This window comes from Hippocampus bargibanti, linkage group LG01 (genome assembly GCF_051943395.1).
Source record: "Hippocampus bargibanti isolate YZ-2025 linkage group LG01, ASM5194339v1, whole genome shotgun sequence".
In the NCBI taxonomy this organism is placed as follows: domain Eukaryota; kingdom Metazoa; phylum Chordata; class Actinopteri; order Syngnathiformes; family Syngnathidae; genus Hippocampus; species Hippocampus bargibanti.
The window spans coordinates 29,608,732-29,626,491 of NC_142734.1; the positions used below are offsets into that span (position 1 = coordinate 29,608,732).

The following is a 17,760-nucleotide window of genomic DNA, read 5'->3' on the forward strand; positions in this document are numbered from 1 at the left end:
TCTTCCACTGCAGATAACTCTAGAACTAAATAAGCTTGAGATAAACGTTTTTTTCTGATTAAAGAAGAGAGTATAAGGTTTCTTACGGTGCATTGAATGTTTATATAGCGCTAACACTCAATATTCTGTTGGTCCTGCAATTTGAGTGAAAATGACAAAACCTTGGCACTGGAGTGGACACATTTTTGCACGTCTGGCAGTGATTGAGTTAAAAATAAAACAGTAGGAGAGAATGCGTTTAATGAGTATTAATAATATAAATAAGAATTAACACTTACTTAGCTGGAAAAGCTTTGTGAAAAATTTCAGCACTCTGTTGCAGAATTTTGCAGATAGGCTTTCATTGGCTGTTGCCATCATAATTTGGACAAGCTCGCCACTGCGAAAAAAGAGAAGACAGTGAGCGAGGGTATTGCGTTCATTGCAAGCCATGCATTGGAAATAAATACCTGAGCGAAAAAAACTCCTCCATGGCTTTGCGGACCTGAACACTCTCAAGCTGTTTTTCAAGGTACTGAAGGCATTCCTCAAGGACAGACTCATCCAAACCACTGGATATAGAGAGTTCATAGGACAATTTATAAGTAAGTAATATAACACATTCACGTTTTGAATTGCTGAAAAGGGAAAGTTACAAATGGTTCATCTCTCATGAGTGCCAGAGGCAGTGCTGTAGGCATTGAATGTTCACCGTGCTTAGGCGAAAGGAACTATCGGTGCTTTTAGCACCACATCTGGTGGTCAGTGGAATTTATTTATAACTCGTATTGGGAAACTGTTACCTGTTGGGGTCAGAATGATTTGCAATGATGTTGTAACAACCGGTCACCAAGCGTTCATAGATGCGGCCCAGGAAGGCATCAGACTCTGATGGACCAAGAATGCGTTCCAGCGATGTCGTGCTGATTTCTGCCACACTCTCTGTGCTGCTCTCCAAGAGGAGGGGAAGCAGCGTGCGCACAATCTGAGAAGGGTTCACCTCCTCCGTGCTGAAAGACAACCAAAAATTAATTTAACTACAAAATCATAATTTTACCGATGTGGTACAGATATGTACACCAATTTAGATCAGGTGTCCACTGGACTTGCGCTTACACAATGAGGTCCCCAATGAGTCGAACCAAAGAGAGCAGAATGTGCTTGAGAGATGAGGCCAGAGGCAAAGACTGGCAGCTTAGTGTTCCCAGATGTGCTGCTTGGATGGCACTGATGTAGCTCTCGGATGGAATAGTATCGTTGGCAAATGCATTTCTCTGAAAGGGAATAATACGGAAACATTAGTTAGTTAATTGGCTGTTGCAACGACATGCATTGGACTGCTTTGAAAACCTTATCAGAAAAGATATAGGCAGTGCATTAACACATTCGATTTGGCTAACAACAGTCTAGTGTATTTCTAGCGACACTGAATGATTGTTAGCTGCATCACACTAGGGTCATATCGATATATTGTGAACATTGAAGATATCAAAAATAAATACAATATCAGCGCATGTGGACTTTCTTTTTTGACTCGCACCTTCAAGTCATAGAAATAAATTACATACACACTACACATCCTGTGGTTTACAACAACACTTACCGTATTTTCCGGTGTATAAGGAGCACCAAAATGCCTTAATTTTCTTTAAAAGATGACCGTGCGCCTTATACGCAGGTGCGCCTTATATGTGAAATAATGGGTTGGATTTACCTTTAGTAGTCTCACAATGGAGACATTTACATTTCACAGCAGCAAAGTTATGAAAGGAAGATCAAAGGAATGAAAGAAGTATAAAAACAAATTAGCTGCTGGAAATGCAGCCACTCTCACGGTGCCATCTTGATGTCAAGAGAACAACGTTAAGCCAAACCAGGTCTCGCAATTCCTATCAGCAGCCACTGACTCAATTTTCCTTAGTAAAAGTAGTGCATAACCGCAGTCTTTACTGTAGTGTGTGCTTTATACTGGGGAAACTGTAATGTATTTATATATTATATTTGGAAAACTTTTTTCATTCATTGAAGGTGCACCTTATACATGGAAAAAGTTTGAATATACACCATTCATTGTGGGTGCACGTTATACTGCGGTGCCCCTTATACACTGGAGAATACGGTAACTCATTCGCTGCCAGACAATGTACAAAAATGTGTACACTCCAGTGCCAGGGTTTTTGTCATTTTCACTCAAATTGCAGGACCCACAGAATATTGAGATTTAGGACTACATGAACATTCAATTTAACGCAAGAAACCTTAGACTCCCTTCTTTCATCAGGAACAAATAGTTAATTCCTAAATTATATGGGTCTAGAGTTATCTGAGCTTGAAATGGGGGTGGCTGTACAAAATACAGTGCTACCTCGGCTTGCGAAGAGGCAGCTACATCTACGATTTTCAATTCCCGAATAAATTCAGGAATGGCAGTGAATAAGTTAAAATTATTAATTTTACATTGGATAAAAGAGCAAAGTTTGTGGCAAAAACGTATGCTTAACCACCAGGTAAGATTCTATTCCCCAGGACTTGGAATCCAATGTTGTGAGTAAAATTCAGTACGAGCAACGAGTATTATGTGGTCCTTCTTTTCTGGTTACTTACCCATGATCCAATGTTGGGGAATTCGTTTGTATCGATGGTGTTCCACGTCTCACATAAGGTCTGCACAGCTGGCGGTAAGTTCTGCATAACATTCTGTCCTGAATGTGTTTGTTTCAAAAATTTAGTGAATGAGTCAGCAGAGAAAGTGGTAATTGCACCCACCCATTCATTGCGCAACTTACCCAGCAAGTTGGCTTTGCAGCGGGTAGACCCAATAGACAGCACAGCAGCATAACCTTGTAGTTTGGCATCCGATAGCTTGCTTTCCCCTTCTTCTGGTATGTTCATTAATAGATAAGACCTAAGACAAATCAAATGTTTCAGTTTCTGATCTACTATATGCACCCCCACCCCAAAAAAAATGTCAGGTTGCTATCAATTATAACCATTCCTAATTGCACCTAAATTAAAATGACAATCAACATAATCTAGAATTGAAATTCACCTTGTAAAGGCTGTGTAAACATCAGCAAGCTGCAGCGTGGCAGACAACAAGTTCTTTGTGATTTCTGACGACTTGTGACTGTCTGCCTCAGTGGCAACTTTGGACAAATGTTCATCCAGAGACACCTGCACTTTCGAGATAACCGCATCCAGTGTATAGATTGCTTGAAGCGAGGGTAGATGATCGAGTGGAACTATGACATTTGGGTCAACACTGGACAAGGTTGAAATCTGCAGTGGAACAGTAAATACGATCATGAGGGAAGGAACCACAATGTTTTTATTGTCTGTGATATGATTGTGAAGATTACTTGTCTGGCAATGTAGTCTTCTGCTAGTTCCACATCATATTTAACCATGTTGCACTTTGCAGTTGTGATTTCAACCAAGGAGGCTGCTTGGTCTGCTTTCATTCCCTGCTTCACCAAATGTTCCTGTCAGTGAGGACATAGTCGTAGTCATAAATGACGAACAGACCAGACGAGGGAAAACTCACTCAGAAATAAGCCCTGTACAGTAGTTTAAGTTAACAAACCTTGATCCAATTCATGTAAGTAGAAACTCTGAGGCGTGACGACCATCGTAGCGTATGAAGGATGTCACTTTCACTGGGATCCCCAAACCCAGACTTAAGTTGCTCCATGTAGGCTTTGGAAGGTGGCAGAGCCCCCAAAATCCGCCACAGCACGAGGAAGAAGTACTGAAGGGAACATGCCTCCTGTACAAATAAATGATATTACAGATATGGAACACCTTTTTCCCCATTTTCAAACATTTTTTGAGAAATCTCCAAGGAGCTACTCGGCGCATGCGACTCTGAAGCCACTGGTTGCTGGCCCCCGGTCTATACAACAACTATTAATTAAGGCAAATGTGCTTGCACGTTTCTTTTACTCCTCAAATTAGGTTAAGTAGTTGATTAGCTCACTACGGTAGTAATGTGAAAATGTGAAGCTGAACTCATTCACTGCCAGACAATGTGCAAATTTGTATCCACTCCAGTGGCAGAATTTTTATTATTTTGACTCAAATGGCAGGACCCACAAAATATTGAGTATTAGGACTACATAAACATTCAATGCAGCGTAAGAAACCTTTGACTCTCTTCTTTCATCAGAATGAAAAAAGTTTGTCAATATTATTTGGCTCCAGAATTATCTGCAATGGAAATGGGGTCAGCTGTACAAAAGGCAAATAGTGCCCCCTCGTAGGTGGGGGAAAACATTGCCAGAGGTAGGTCTGATGGCAGCTTGATTTGCACCCCCCCCCCCCCCCCCACAAGAAAAAACAAAAAACGAACAAATTCGGAAATGGCGCTCCACGTCATGCTTTTCAATTCCCGAATTAATTCGGGAATGGCAATGAATGAGTTAAATATGACTGAAGGCTCACCAGCGGAGTGACGGGCTTGTTCTCTTGTCTTCTTGCTGTGTCAAATTGTGAGCCAGCTGCCAGGAGTGAGATCAGGCTAGTGTAAAGGTCATTATAGGGCACTGCTCCAATGAATAGTTTTGGAAATACCTTTTAAAGAGAAAAACAATGCAATGAAAGACTCTTGTGACATCATTTTGAAAACCATACATAAGGAAAGTCAGCAGTCTCACCTTGGCGTCTAGTTTGCTGATATCATCTTCAGATGCCTCAGGGGATAAAACACAGTAGAATTTGGGCTGAATGTTTGAATCTAGGAAACGGGTAGAAACAACATTGTGAGAATATCGTGGGACACCACTTTCGAATTCAATTCAGGCCCGCTGTAAGATTTTGGTTTTGCCCGATTATGCCAAAATGATCTTATGCCTGTCTTTTAGTCAAATCTTCTTGTACCATGTATTCTGAACTTACTAGATGGACAGTGCTTCGCCCAGTTGTCCTCCACCTCTTCAAAGCCGGAGTAAAGTGGAAGACTACCGCGCTTGCTGACATCCGGGTGAGAACCAGGACCGCTTGACGGAGGGGTGAGAAGATTGTACTGCACCTAAAAGATAGTGGGCATCTTTGGTTGATGAGAGATGATATTCTCTTATGATGGCTAAAGTATTTAAATAACTGTTACTAGGATGGAATGATAATCATTTCATGGATGAAAGATACAAACTATAACACTCTCCTTCGAAAAAAGATTAAGTTACATTTAATTCGGGATTGTTTTGGTTAATTCCTGATGTAGAAGAAAATGTGCCGTTTTTAATACACCAGAAAATCAGAGATAGCAACGGTATCTACCTGTTCAAAAAGGTACAAGGGAGCCTTGGAGTAATGGTGCAGCAGATAGTCAAAAACCAACAGCAGGCGAGCCAGGTTTAGGGGCAGAGCATTCAGTTGGCTCTCCCTGCTCAGTGCCACGTCAGCGATTGCCTGGGTGACCAAAGTAAGGATTCTCTCTCTGCCTCGTTCCGACAAGTTGTGGAAGAGCAGTAGCATGAGTTGAAAGTGCTCCACATTAAGGTCATCCTCTCCGTGAACAGCTCCCTGAACAGTGCGCTGCTTCAGCGTTTCCAAAAATCTATGACAGAAAATTAAAAGACGGCCATCAAACCCACGTCGGCGGACGTTTTGTCGTCATGAGTCGTAGATTGGGTTTGAAAACACGAGAAAGCAAAATGGTAAAAATACCTTTCCCAGACTCTCATACACTCGGCCACATCTGGCTCTCCTTGCGCACTGGCTTTGTGCTGCCAGATTAGAAGGAGTCTGGATAGGACTGAAAGTGACTGAGGGTGAATGTATAAGGGCCAGGGACCCTCTGAAAAGGGCGCAACACCAAGTTGCTGGAGAAGGGTGTCCTAAGAAAGGAAAAGTGGTTGAATTTTACAAGCCCTGAACTAAGTTCTGTTAAAAAAAATATAGCGTATTTTCCACACTAAAAAGCACACTGGATTATGAAGAGCACCTTCAATAAATAGCCTATTTTGTAATTTTTTTCATATATTGGATGCACTGGATTATAAAACGCCATTTACAATGTATCCACTAGAGGAAGCTACGCTCCTTCCGTTAGACCCAAGAGCCTTTCGAGGCATCTAAAAAACCGCAAGTTAACAATTACTTCAATTATGAAAATAATAATGCATCAAAACAGAAAATCAAAAGAGGAAATCATAAAATAAATTATCTAACCCCCCTACCTAATTTATTTTGTGATTTCATCATTTGTGAATACACATCAAAGGAATGAAAAACAAACATTTTCCTGATATCTGATCATTCTTTTGGCGAAACGCTCAAGAAAATGCCAACAAAAGGGCTATACAATTTATTTTGTTGACTTCATTTTCTTTTTCGATGCATAATTTTAAATTTTCGTAGTTTCACGGAAGTAATGGCTAATTTTGTTTTTTTTAAGGTGGTCATGAACGAGCTGTTCATGACGAGTTGAGTTGAGTAGAATTGAAGAAAAGGCATGAATACATAACTATTTGATGAGATGGTGAAAACTATGACTAAAGCGTGCGTTTAAATTAACAACACATACAGCTCTCCATTTTTCAGAGCTGCAATAAAAACATATGGAACAAAGCGAAAGTTCACCGAACCAAGGGCAACAATATAACATAGCATGTCTCCAGCAAAGAGATATTTTGGGCTGACATATTGTAATGACCACACGAGGCCCATTGGATTTAAAGGTGCACCATAAGCTTTTTAACAATGGAAGACTTTTCAGCGTGCCCTATAGTGCGGAAAATACAATACATTTTAGTCTCTGTATATTGTAAAGTGCAAAATGGTTTCAAATATTGCAGGATTGTATTCACCTGCAGGGACGGGGATGGAAGATCAGATGTTACTAAGGTGTGGTTGAAGTGATACAGAGCTAAAGAGAAGGCTTCATCAGAGGATCCTGAGGGGGGAAACGATATATATTGTATGTAGACAAACAAATACAGCAGGAAAAGGAAGGTCAAGTTCATGGCAGTATTTTCGAAGCATACCTTTGACATCTTTGTCTACATCTTTGATGATTCCGGCTAACGTCGCCATGTGTGGCTCTGTTAGCGATACACTTAGGTAGTTGCGGATGAAGTTGTTCCTGGACTTTAGCATGGAAGTGGTAATGAAGTTCAAAATGCTAGAGGCCAAACTGAGGAACTGTAGGGACAAATAAAATAGAATGTATTATCAAAGTGGGCCGTGAACATTAAGCTTCATAGATTGAAAAAATAAAATAAAATACAAATCTCACAAGCTCTGGATCTTTACGGCCTGCCAAAATGTTGCCATTCTCGCTTGGATTCTGCTTGCTGGGGCTCTTCAGTCTAGGAGAGGTCTCTAGGGGTGGGGGTGGAGGAGGAGGTGGCGGGGCTACTTTGTCTTTGGTGGGTGAAATAGTTTCTTCAAACCAAAGTCCCAGGATGGGTTCGCTGTCATCATCTGCAATGGATAGCACATTTCAATGATCATTTTGTATTGAGATGTCAGCAAGTTTCCCCGAGACTTCCCAAGTATTTATGGAGCGGTGGTGGAGTCAATCTTTCGACTCTTGGGGACAAGAAAATGTAAAAATGTATTGGTCAACATCCACTTCAAGTCAGTAAGACATTGATTGGGCTGATGAGAAGTTTTTGCCATCAACGAGAATTTATTTCAATTCATAAATGAAGTAAACACAGAAAGTAATTAAAAAAATATGGCCAGGATTCATGGAGTGTCGACCAGTGACTCTCTTTCACAAAGCTTGTACTTTTACAACTAATTCAAAACCGCCAATCACATGATGCTTTAATTTCATCAAATATTTCACAAAGTTTTTGAAAAAATATGTGGGACTAATGACTGACATTTGGAAAAACGGTTTTAGGAAATGTTTTTAGTTTTGATGTATAGTTTAGAAATGAATGAAAATCACACATCTCATACGCACACATGCATAAATAAGGATGGGAATTTTTATAAGACTGTACCAAAGAAAGATGGACCCGGATGCAATAGCCATGCAATGCTATGAGCTAATTACGGAGCCAACAATTGCGCATGTTTGTGGTACCACAAATAACACAATAGAAAATTATGATTTGCTAATTCATGACAATATTACAGGAGACCAGATCACGAGTTGACTTGGCATGCTTGAGTACATTTTAATTATTATGATTATTTTTATATTATTATACATTCCATGTATAAGCACCTTTCAAAACGTTGGTTGATGATTATTATTATTGTTATTATTATAATGTACTTCGTCAACATGCAGGAAGACAACAAAAAGGCCTTCATTAAATACATGACTTTTTATATAGATTTTTTATTTTATTTTAGACTTTTAGATAAAGATTGTTTTTGTGTCCGGGACCGTGCGAAACTTTACACTGCAAGTCTGACACCAACCAGATCCACGCAAACGTTACCTGATTCCGTCAACATTCAGTCCTGTAGATTATGTGTTTGTGTTTACCACAACATGTCTCTCTTTCTAAGTAGACACAAGAAATATGGGGATTTTTTTCATAATTTAGTTATTTTTAGAGCAACACCCAACTGAGGAACGTGTCGCAGTCGTCGTCACTGTGCGTGGCTTTAAGTAGATAGTATTCACATTTGCATGCAACAGTAATCAAATATAATGTGTCAAGTGTCAGTGAGATGCAGGGTAGTACGCTTAAGCACACAGTACAAGCACATCTTGGATTCGTCAATCAAGAATAATACCACTGATTTCAAGTGGGTTTGGAGTTGTCTTGGTACCGTCAATGTTATTGACCAATGATGCAATATGCAATTTAATAAATATTCAGGACCCCAAAAAAAACTAACTCAGTGAAATGACCCCATTTGCAAAGGAAAATTAGGAGTATATGCCGTTAATATAATGCTTACGCAGTTTGAATCATATGGCGAAAAGAGTGGATGTTCAAGCTATATACGACTTACCTTAAATGGTGTGAACTATAACAAATACACAATGCAAAAGGAGAATAAGAAAGTGGAAAAGTAAAGGTTCCCAGCGGGGTTAGAAACTATGTGCTAAGGACCCACATAATTACACCACTGGTATTATCCTTTGAAGCACATTGAACCACAGATGAACCGCTTTGACAAAAAAAATAGATATAAATAAATTATTTGAACTCAGCCAATTATGATAAAAAGACACCTCTCATAGAACTGACATTTTGCCAAAGTGCCTTCCTCTGTGGCTCTTTTCTTAACTAACATAGCTGTAGCTCATAGCCTACGTAGTGAGACATACAATAACAAAATGAGTGTAGGACAGTGAAGCGTACACCAAGTCTTTTGACCTGATGACAGAAAACTGCTGACCTGAGACACAAGCTGCACTTGTCTTCTCCTGTCTTCTCTCTGCTGAGATAGTAGACACTGTCAACTGCGCTATCATGTTGGGCGACTAGACAAAAATGTTGACATTTTTGTGAGCGTTCTTTTTTCTTTCTTCTTCCTTTCATGACTTTGCTGCTGTGAATGTTGAATTTCTCCATTGTGAGACTAATAAAGGTTATCTGATCTAATTCAATCTAACTCGTAATACCTGTAACTGCTAACGCACTAAAAGCAGTGGTCAATTCACATGACTGGATAAAATGTCAAAATGTCATTCGTACACACCAGGGGAACTCTACATAAAAATATTCATTATCCACTATTCAAAGTATGAGTTATGACTATTCAAAATTACAAAATACAATTTATGGGAAGGATTTGACACGTTAAAAAAAAAAAACATTTCTATTCAAGTCATCATCTCTTCAAATAGATTATGGAAACATGTTTGAGTTGAGCTGATTGCAAAAGGTGCGCAGGACTAAAAGGCCACAGAATCTTCTTCTATCTTTTCTTCTTTTGCAAACCGGAATGTCAACTGCAGATTGATATGCTAAGGGTTTATACCAGAACAATTTACCTTGGCTGCTGTCCTCTTCCGTGCTACTGAAGTCATCCTCATAGTAGGTGTTGGAGTCAGTGGAAGCACTGGCATCACTGCTGACTGAACCTTTTCTCTGGCGCTGGAGAACACAAGCCTGTGCATGCAAACAATCATTTTCAGGCAGCTCATCAAGTCCAATCCTGTCATTTAACACGACATCCATCGTCTCCATGCGGGCAAACATCTTTCTATCTGTTGTGATGACGTCAATAAAAATGAGTGTAAATGGCAGGCAGTGTTTACCTTTTTGTATGCAGTGGAGAGAAGGGTGAAGAGAAGGTTGGTCAGTGGTACAGAGTCAATGAGACGTTGGACCCTCTGGATGGAAGTGCTTTGCGCCATGATGTTGAGCTCAGCGGGTGGACCATCACTTGCCCAACCCTGTACGAGGAGAGGTATGGGTAAGGGACTGGTGCTCAGCTTCATTATTTGTGACAAAGACAGTAGCATGAGAGCAGAAACTTACTCTGTGCAAGGCCTCAACTTGTAAATCTTGAAAAAGTGACGTTAAGAGCTTGATGGCGTGGTTGGCCAAAATGACAGACAAAACTCCAAATACTTGGTGTCTTGAAAAGAAATCAAAAGGAAAAAAATGGACAATTTAGGATTTGAATTTCACACACAATACTGGACATTTGAATAGAGATCAATCCCAGTGTGTCTGGGTATGCATTATACACCGGAAAATATGGTACATCTAATCCAATCTTTATAAATGACAGTTGAGAACATCAACGGTTTATCAGGATGTGAATCAGGCTTGTGAGGGGGTGTTCTCTATTGTCTCGCTGATACTTAGGGTGTCTAATTGAATAATCATATCTTGAGCATTTCAAATTTCTCTACGCATTCAAGACATGTCAGGGTGCCCTTGTACTAAACAATAAAAAAGCTTTGCATCATACGTTTTTCTTGAAAGTGGCTGTCACCCCAATTTATTTTTTTTTCGAGACTGGTTAGCATGTGTTCTTTAACTTCCACTTGGTGTCATTTTAGAATTTGATTTTGTCGAAAGGTGCCACGAGCCCAAGATAAAGTAGTCTATAAGCGTTACAAAAACACACAGGGTAATGACATGGGAAAAAAACTGCGGCTGTGTTAACATTAAAATTTGATGCCTTGTACAACAGGCTACGAAATACCAACCTGTGGATGGCAAACGGCTGCTTATTTGGGACCCCTGCTCTGTCATGTTTATTCTACAATTATGTTTTGACAATATTTGAAGTTGTTAGGACTAAAGTTGAACAACTTCACTTTATATATATATTCAACTATTGTTTCAAATCTGTCATTATGAACAATGCTAAAAAAATTCCTGTTCATTATTCCAGTTAAATGTATCCGTCCGTTTATGTCTGTAAAACTCGACAAAGAAAGAAAAAAAAGGAACCAACAGATATATTTAGAATAACACATCATTTACCCTTTGCCGGGACCCAATTTCGGTGACCCTGCCCCATCTTTGGTGCGAGCGGCAATATCTCGGACACGCAAGGCAGCCAAAGGATCTTTCTCTTTGCCTTTGTCTGCGAGGGCCGTGGGACTCAAGTTAAGAATCAGGTAGAGGCTGTTTAAAAGGCACCACGCGCCAAGAAGCTGGAAATTCTGGTAATGCTAAAAAACAACACCAGATTGTTAAGTATAACACACGATGAAAACTGAAATCCAAGCATAAAAGGGAGCATTGTGTCACGATTGAGTGGCTTGATGCTCACCTCTCCGCCAGCTCGACGGGAATTGCTGATGGTTTGTCCGATCATTTCATAGATCTCCAACTGTTGCAAACACATTTCAGTACACTTCATAACAAGTGCTCAACTCTGGCAAAATAAATGATGTTGAAGTAAAAAAACTAAAATAAAAAAAACAACTCACACATTTCTGGACTATTGTCGCAGCGTCATTCTCATAGTCTTCCTCTTTGGTCCCGGTGGAGCCAGAGCGAAGCTGCAAGCCACTTCCGACTTGTAGTATGGCCATGCAGGTGGCCACGCTCACACCTAAGCACAAAAAAGGTTATGTTTTATTTATTCATCATTTTCATTTTACACCATCAAGATGGTAAACATCACTTCTAGCAGCGAACAAATTAACACTGTTTTGTCTGTTGATAATATCTTTCATAACAGAATCAATGAAATACAGATTCATCACGTGATGATTAAACAAGAAAAACCCTTCCCCACTAATGTTAAACCATATTTTTGCTTTGGGGTTTTGGGACACAAGTACATGAGCTAATAAAACAGTCTGGACGCGAATGCAAATGAGCACCCCGAACAGGGTTCTAGTGAATTACTGGGGCACTTTTTCAGCAGTAGTTCTCAAACCGGGGCACGCAAGCAGTCACTTGGGATTCAAACAAATCAAATTTGCAATAAATATTTTTAATGCATAATTACAGATGAGAAGTGGGGCAGAAGACAATATTAAATCAATTATTTCTTCTAACATGAGCTTTTGGCCAACTAAAACTTATGATGGTGAAGTGTGATGAAATATTTGACATTCATGATTGCGCAGAGCATTTATCGCTATATCATACTCTTTTGTAATGCAAAGTGAAAAATAAATGACAACCGTGTGATTTGAATGTCTGTTTCTTGATATTACCTAATTCACTGCCAGACGTGGAAAAACTTGTCCACTCCAGTGACAGGGTTTTTGTCAAATTCCTCAAATTCCAGGACCCACAGAATATTAAGTTTTAGGACTACATAAACATTCAATGCAGTGCAAGAACCCTTAGACTCTCTTCTTTCATCAGAAAAAAAGTTAATTCCTAAGTTATATGGGTCTGGAGTAATATGAGGTGCAAGTGGGGGCGGCTGTACAAACGGCAAATACTGCCCCTTAGTGAAAGGGAGAAAACATTGCCAGAGGTCTGAACAAAGCTTTAACAACCCAAACAAATTCAGGAATGGTGCTCCACATTATATTTACAATTCCTGAATTAATTTGGGAGTGGCAGTAAATGAGTTACAGGGCACTGAAACTGCCAGGGACTAGTTTGAAAAATGCTAACTAGAGCGGTCAGGAAAGTTGTTGAATATAGTAAAAAATAAATTTTTGCTAGGCTATTGATATGGAATGCATTGGTATACTTACATTACATACTTACATTATACATTGGTATACTATACTATATTGGTAACTACTTTCGCTCTATTCACAAGCCTTGATGTTAGTCAAAAGAGCGCATGTCAGATTGTGATCTGAAGATATAATAACATTTGATTTCATTAAATTGAATTTAGTTTCCTTTGCATTGACTGTCACCTTGAAAAATAGAAAAAAAAAAAAATAAATAAATACAAATGGATCAGTGAATGAAGAGATAAATAAAAGTAAATATATAGATACATGAATGGAGAAATAAACAAACAAATAAAATTACTCCACTATATAAAAAAAATACATTTAAATTCTAAGATAGGGGTGCATGTGGGAATTATGTTTAACTGGCACTGGGATTGTGATGAGGTCATCGGAAAAATGTTATCCACGATAAGGTTTGAGAGCTGGTCTTTTAAAATAAAATTTTACCCGCAGAGTCCTATGATTGTCATCTTACCCGCGTAAAGACAACTCAAAGCCAGCACGGTCATATCCAGTAATCTGCCTGGTGTCAGTGGCTCCAGTACAGGCAGAGAGAGCGTGTCCAAAGCCATGGTGACATCAATCACCAATGAATGGAATCTGGGGATGTATAGGTTACAGTTTATTAATTATATATCCACATTAGACAGAAACAGAGGCTATCCTGCCCAGATATAAAAATAAACTTGGGAGAAAAAAACTCAAACAGAACATACCCATTACGGACAGCTGTGGCATCAGCTACTGTGGCAGGCATGATGAAGAAAGAGTTTGCTGACACAGCATCTTGGAAACGGTTAATGTAACGTAGAAAGTAAGGTAGGTTGAGACATACTCGCAGCAACTTCTCAGACCCACCTGGAAAAATAAAGAGAGAGGCTCCTTTCACAGTCTGCACAAAACTATATTGTGAATGCATGAACGTTTAATTTACCGTAAAAGTATCAGAATATTTTTGACGCGTTTACTGAATGGAGGAAAAGTTCCCCTTCGCTATGTGATATAAATGTTGCACTACATGTTATATGTTGCTGTTGTTTAAATAAAAAACGAATACTTTCCTGATGAAAAAAATAATAAAAGTTGTTTATCCATTTTGGGAGTGAATGGAGTTGTCAGAAAGCGCCATATATATGGAAAAAAAAGTTTTAAAATGTCATTCGTTGAAGGTGTGCCTTATAATGCCGTGCGCCTTATAGCCCGGAAATTATGGCATAATAAAAAGTGAGAAACCAATATTTATCTGGCAAAGAAGTTCCACTTTTTATAAGCATGTACCTTCCCGTCAAGAAAAATTACATTACCGTATGCTGGGTCGCCGATTGTTATTTTAGTGCAAAGCGCAATGTTTGGAATGGATGTCGTTGATTGGGCTGTCCTTTTTCTCCTAACCAGTTGCTTTTGAGTGACACACCAGATCCACTTACCCAGTTCTTGTAGGCTTGACACATTCTGAGCGACAAATGCATTCTTCATTTTGGTCTGAACAGCTTGGTCAGATGTCTGGTCATCACACTCACTCTCAGCCTACAAAGAAAACGTTTTTCTGATGTCAGTTAGGAAACAAAAAAATGGTGTCGGTTGTTCTTTAAGCACCAAGCCTTACCTGCATGTGTGGCGAAGGGGCAAAAATGGTGCTAAGGTCGGGGTTAAACACTGAAGTTAGCTGATTGAAGAAGTTCATCTGTACTTCTTTGTCTCGCAGTTCAGGGTTCAAAGTACTTGGTGCCTCCTTCTGATCCTCTACTGTTAAAACAAAAGCAAAATTGACAATTTAAGATTAGCCAATGAAATCGTAATTATTAATATAGATTTAGTATAATTTCCTTTCAAATTACAGTCATTTAAGTGTCTGTATTATTTTGCCTCTAGACATTTCCTAATCGCTCTTATCCAGACTACTGCACAGGAATACACTTTTTCTGGAGTAACAATGCTTACAAGTCTTTTTGTGTCATATTCAGATCAGCATTACGACCACTCTTACCATCGGAAAGGGTTTTAATCGTTTGAGGCAGCTTGGCAGACTTCATCATTGCAGTGAAAGTAATAATTTCTGTGCGATCCAGTCTGCTACTGCCCGTGCAAAGTCCTTTTATTAAAAGGATCAGGTGTTTCTGAAATATAGATATATATTAATAGATTGTAAAATGTGATTGAAGTCATGGCACAAGACATTGCAGAAATAAAAAAATACAAAATGGAAAATAAAAGCAAAATGCACTTGAACGACAAAATCCCAACTGGCTGATCTCACCTGAGACACAGCACATGCTTCATCAGGGTTCTCCAGGCGCAGCAAAGAGAATTCAATCAGAACTTTGCATGCCGTAGCAACAGAGAGCAACTGATTCCTTGGTACTTAAAAGGGAAAAAAAAACTATTAATTACAGGCCCGCAACTAGAACATTCTGACTTTTTTTCTGAAATAGTTCCATTAAAGTATCAAGAAGAAAATGCAATAACCTAAACATGAAAGAACGTGGAAGTGACCTACTTTTCCCACATACTGTCGTGATGTAATGTGCAGAGAGCGCCACGAATGATGAGTAGAACGGCTCATATTGTTTGTCATGATGAAGAATGTCGGATTCACTGTAAATAAAAATTGAAATCATTGATTACGTGCTGAACACATGCATTTGATTAAAACACTGTATTGACTTTTCACACACACACGCATACACACACCACTGTCCGATAATTATTGAGCGATATTCATGAAAAAGTGATTGGTGAATACGACCAAAGCCTTCAAAGGTCAGTCCTAAGCATATAATTGTTTTCACAAAATGAGTTTTCCCCCTATATGATGGCTGTCGTTGCTCACCCGCAGAAAAAATATCCGGAGTATACAGTCATTTATTTCGTGGCTTTTGAAACAATGCTATTAAGGGCTTGTGATCAGTGTCCACATTGATTTCTTGTCCTGACACAAATTGATGAAATCTCTCACAGGGATACCTGATGCTGAGCAGTTCTTTTTCAATCTGTGCATAACGTGTTTCCGGAGCCGTCATCGAACGTGATGCATATGCTACGGGTTGCAGGTCCTCATGTTTTTGTAGAAGTACCGCACCAAGCCCACTTTGTGATGCATCCGATGATATTTTGGTTGTTTTTTCTGTATCATAGAATTTCAGTACTGGTTCCTCTGTGAGCAGCTTCCTCAGTTCAGTCCACACCTTTTCATGCTCATGATTCCATTGCCATTCTATATTCATTCATTTCGGAATGCAGTAAGCTTCAAACTTTTCCATTATTTTTGAAAGCTTCATCTTGTAATCTTCAGCATCAAATGTGAAGTTAGTGTAGACCTCTAGAGCTTCCTCTGCCACAACGTGCAAAAACATAGATGTTTTCATCTTAGCATGGCTTTCATCAGCTCCAATCGCAGACAAATACAGTTCAAAACGTTGCTTAAATCTCTTCCAGTTTTCAGCCACGATACCTGTTAGCTGCAGTGCTGTGGGTGGACGTAAAGCGTCCATTTTTGCTGTTTTCTGCCAGGGGTTGTGCTCAATGTCTTTCCTCCATGGAATCTTCCATTCCAAGTCCTTTTATTGTCCTGTGGCGGCACTAGGACCAAACATCTTACCCAACAGGTGCACAGCGGGGGCGTGTTCATGTTGAGAATATTTTACTGCATTTTTTCCTTGTTCAAGTCAGATCCACTTGTTAGCAGTTGGAATAAAGACATACTCCAGTCAATCGTGTGTTCCCCTTCCTCAACTGCTACAGTCCTCTTGTCTTCCAGACCAATTCTGACACCGTGTGTTGCTTTGTGTAAGCGGGTTCGGTAAATGATACAACTTCTGGATAGAGTTGAGGTTCTTTATTAGGACAGCTGTGTTCGTTGGAGGGAGAAGGCAATTGACGTGTGCCTCTCGTAGGCTCAACCATTGAAAACCAATGTTTTATGTTAACATTGGCACGCATGTGGCCATTTCCTCGTCACGTTATCCGGATCTTTTGGCAGAGGCCCATTTGCTACCTTGATTAGTAATGTTTGGTCAGCTAGCTAATGATGAAGCAGATTTTTCTAACGTTAATTACGTACGTTGGAAATCTGTATACTCGAAGACACCCAAATGCCCTCGTATCCAAGGGCGTATTGTGTTTCGAATTAATAATTATGTGCCAAGTTAGGTTAATATTAAACGCATTTTAAGTAGTTGTGTTAGCTAACCCCAGCAGCTGACTTGATGCCAATGCAAGTTAAGCTTAACTAGCGGCTTAGCTGCTACCGTTAGCTTAGCAAAAGCTAAGTGGTTGACGTTTCCCCATCCAGTTCCACTACCCAGGCAACATTAGCAAGTTAGCAAACCAGCGCACTCCTGGGTGGATGTGACCGGTGTTCGTCCAAACGCGGAGCCGCAACGTGTTGACACGCGACCGCTTACCTGTTAATAATGGATCCTATAAGCTGCGGAAGTTCCTTTGTTTCAAATGCGGTGTACGAAGCCGATAAAAGCGGCCGCACCGCCGCTGTCCATTCGAGTTCCCCATTTCCTCCGCTCGACGCCATCTTGAAATCCCATAGAGAAAAAAACCTAGTTGGGGAAAAAGAAACAGTGCGCAACTTCACAGGGGGCGCTGCCTTCCCGTAAACGCCTCACGCCAAACTCCTTGCGATCCTTCGACATTTTCTTTCTTACACTAAAACCTTCGAATTTACGTCATAAAACGTGAGCTCATACGTTAGACGTGTTTCGGCACAACTAACCTTGATATTTTTAAATATT

General features: G+C 39.7%; 1 protein-coding gene across 2 annotated transcripts in view; it reads right to left on the reverse strand.

Annotated features, from left to right (window-relative positions):
• Nucleotides 1-17,543, reverse strand: part of ubr4 (ubiquitin protein ligase E3 component n-recognin 4) — a 51,463-nt gene extending 33,920 nt beyond the window's left edge. The window contains exons 1-32 of one of the 2 annotated variants that reach the window (XM_089009334.1): nt 17,419-17,543; nt 15,513-15,610; nt 15,273-15,376; nt 15,003-15,132; nt 14,622-14,761; nt 14,443-14,542; nt 13,732-13,873; nt 13,491-13,615; nt 11,792-11,916; nt 11,632-11,691; nt 11,340-11,530; nt 10,380-10,479; nt 10,157-10,294; nt 9,890-10,007; nt 9,292-9,330; nt 7,214-7,401; nt 6,963-7,119; nt 6,786-6,871; nt 5,644-5,813; nt 5,254-5,533; nt 4,873-5,005; nt 4,632-4,711; nt 4,420-4,548; nt 3,563-3,745; nt 3,339-3,461; nt 3,029-3,258; nt 2,766-2,884; nt 2,584-2,681; nt 1,096-1,253; nt 783-989; nt 450-551; nt 279-379 (exon numbers count right to left, since the gene is read on the reverse strand). In XM_089009334.1, coding sequence (XP_088865460.1) covers nt 279-379; nt 450-551; nt 783-989; nt 1,096-1,253; nt 2,584-2,681; nt 2,766-2,884; nt 3,029-3,258; nt 3,339-3,461; nt 3,563-3,745; nt 4,420-4,548; nt 4,632-4,711; nt 4,873-5,005; nt 5,254-5,533; nt 5,644-5,813; nt 6,786-6,871; nt 6,963-7,119; nt 7,214-7,401; nt 9,292-9,330; nt 9,890-10,007; nt 10,157-10,294; nt 10,380-10,479; nt 11,340-11,530; nt 11,632-11,691; nt 11,792-11,916; nt 13,491-13,615; nt 13,732-13,873; nt 14,443-14,542; nt 14,622-14,761; nt 15,003-15,132; nt 15,273-15,376; nt 15,513-15,610; nt 17,419-17,543 — 4,279 coding nt within the window. Of the gene's footprint in view, nt 1-278; nt 380-449; nt 552-782; nt 990-1,095; nt 1,254-2,583; nt 2,682-2,765; nt 2,885-3,028; nt 3,259-3,338; nt 3,462-3,562; nt 3,746-4,419; nt 4,549-4,631; nt 4,712-4,872; nt 5,006-5,253; nt 5,534-5,643; nt 5,814-6,785; nt 6,872-6,962; nt 7,120-7,213; nt 7,402-9,291; nt 9,334-9,889; nt 10,008-10,156; nt 10,295-10,379; nt 10,480-11,339; nt 11,531-11,631; nt 11,692-11,791; nt 11,917-13,490; nt 13,616-13,731; nt 13,874-14,442; nt 14,543-14,621; nt 14,762-15,002; nt 15,133-15,272; nt 15,377-15,512; nt 15,611-17,418 lie in introns of both variants that reach the window. The other variant, XM_089009325.1, reaches the window with a different exon arrangement.
• Between the last annotated feature and the right edge of the window lie 217 nt (nt 17,544-17,760).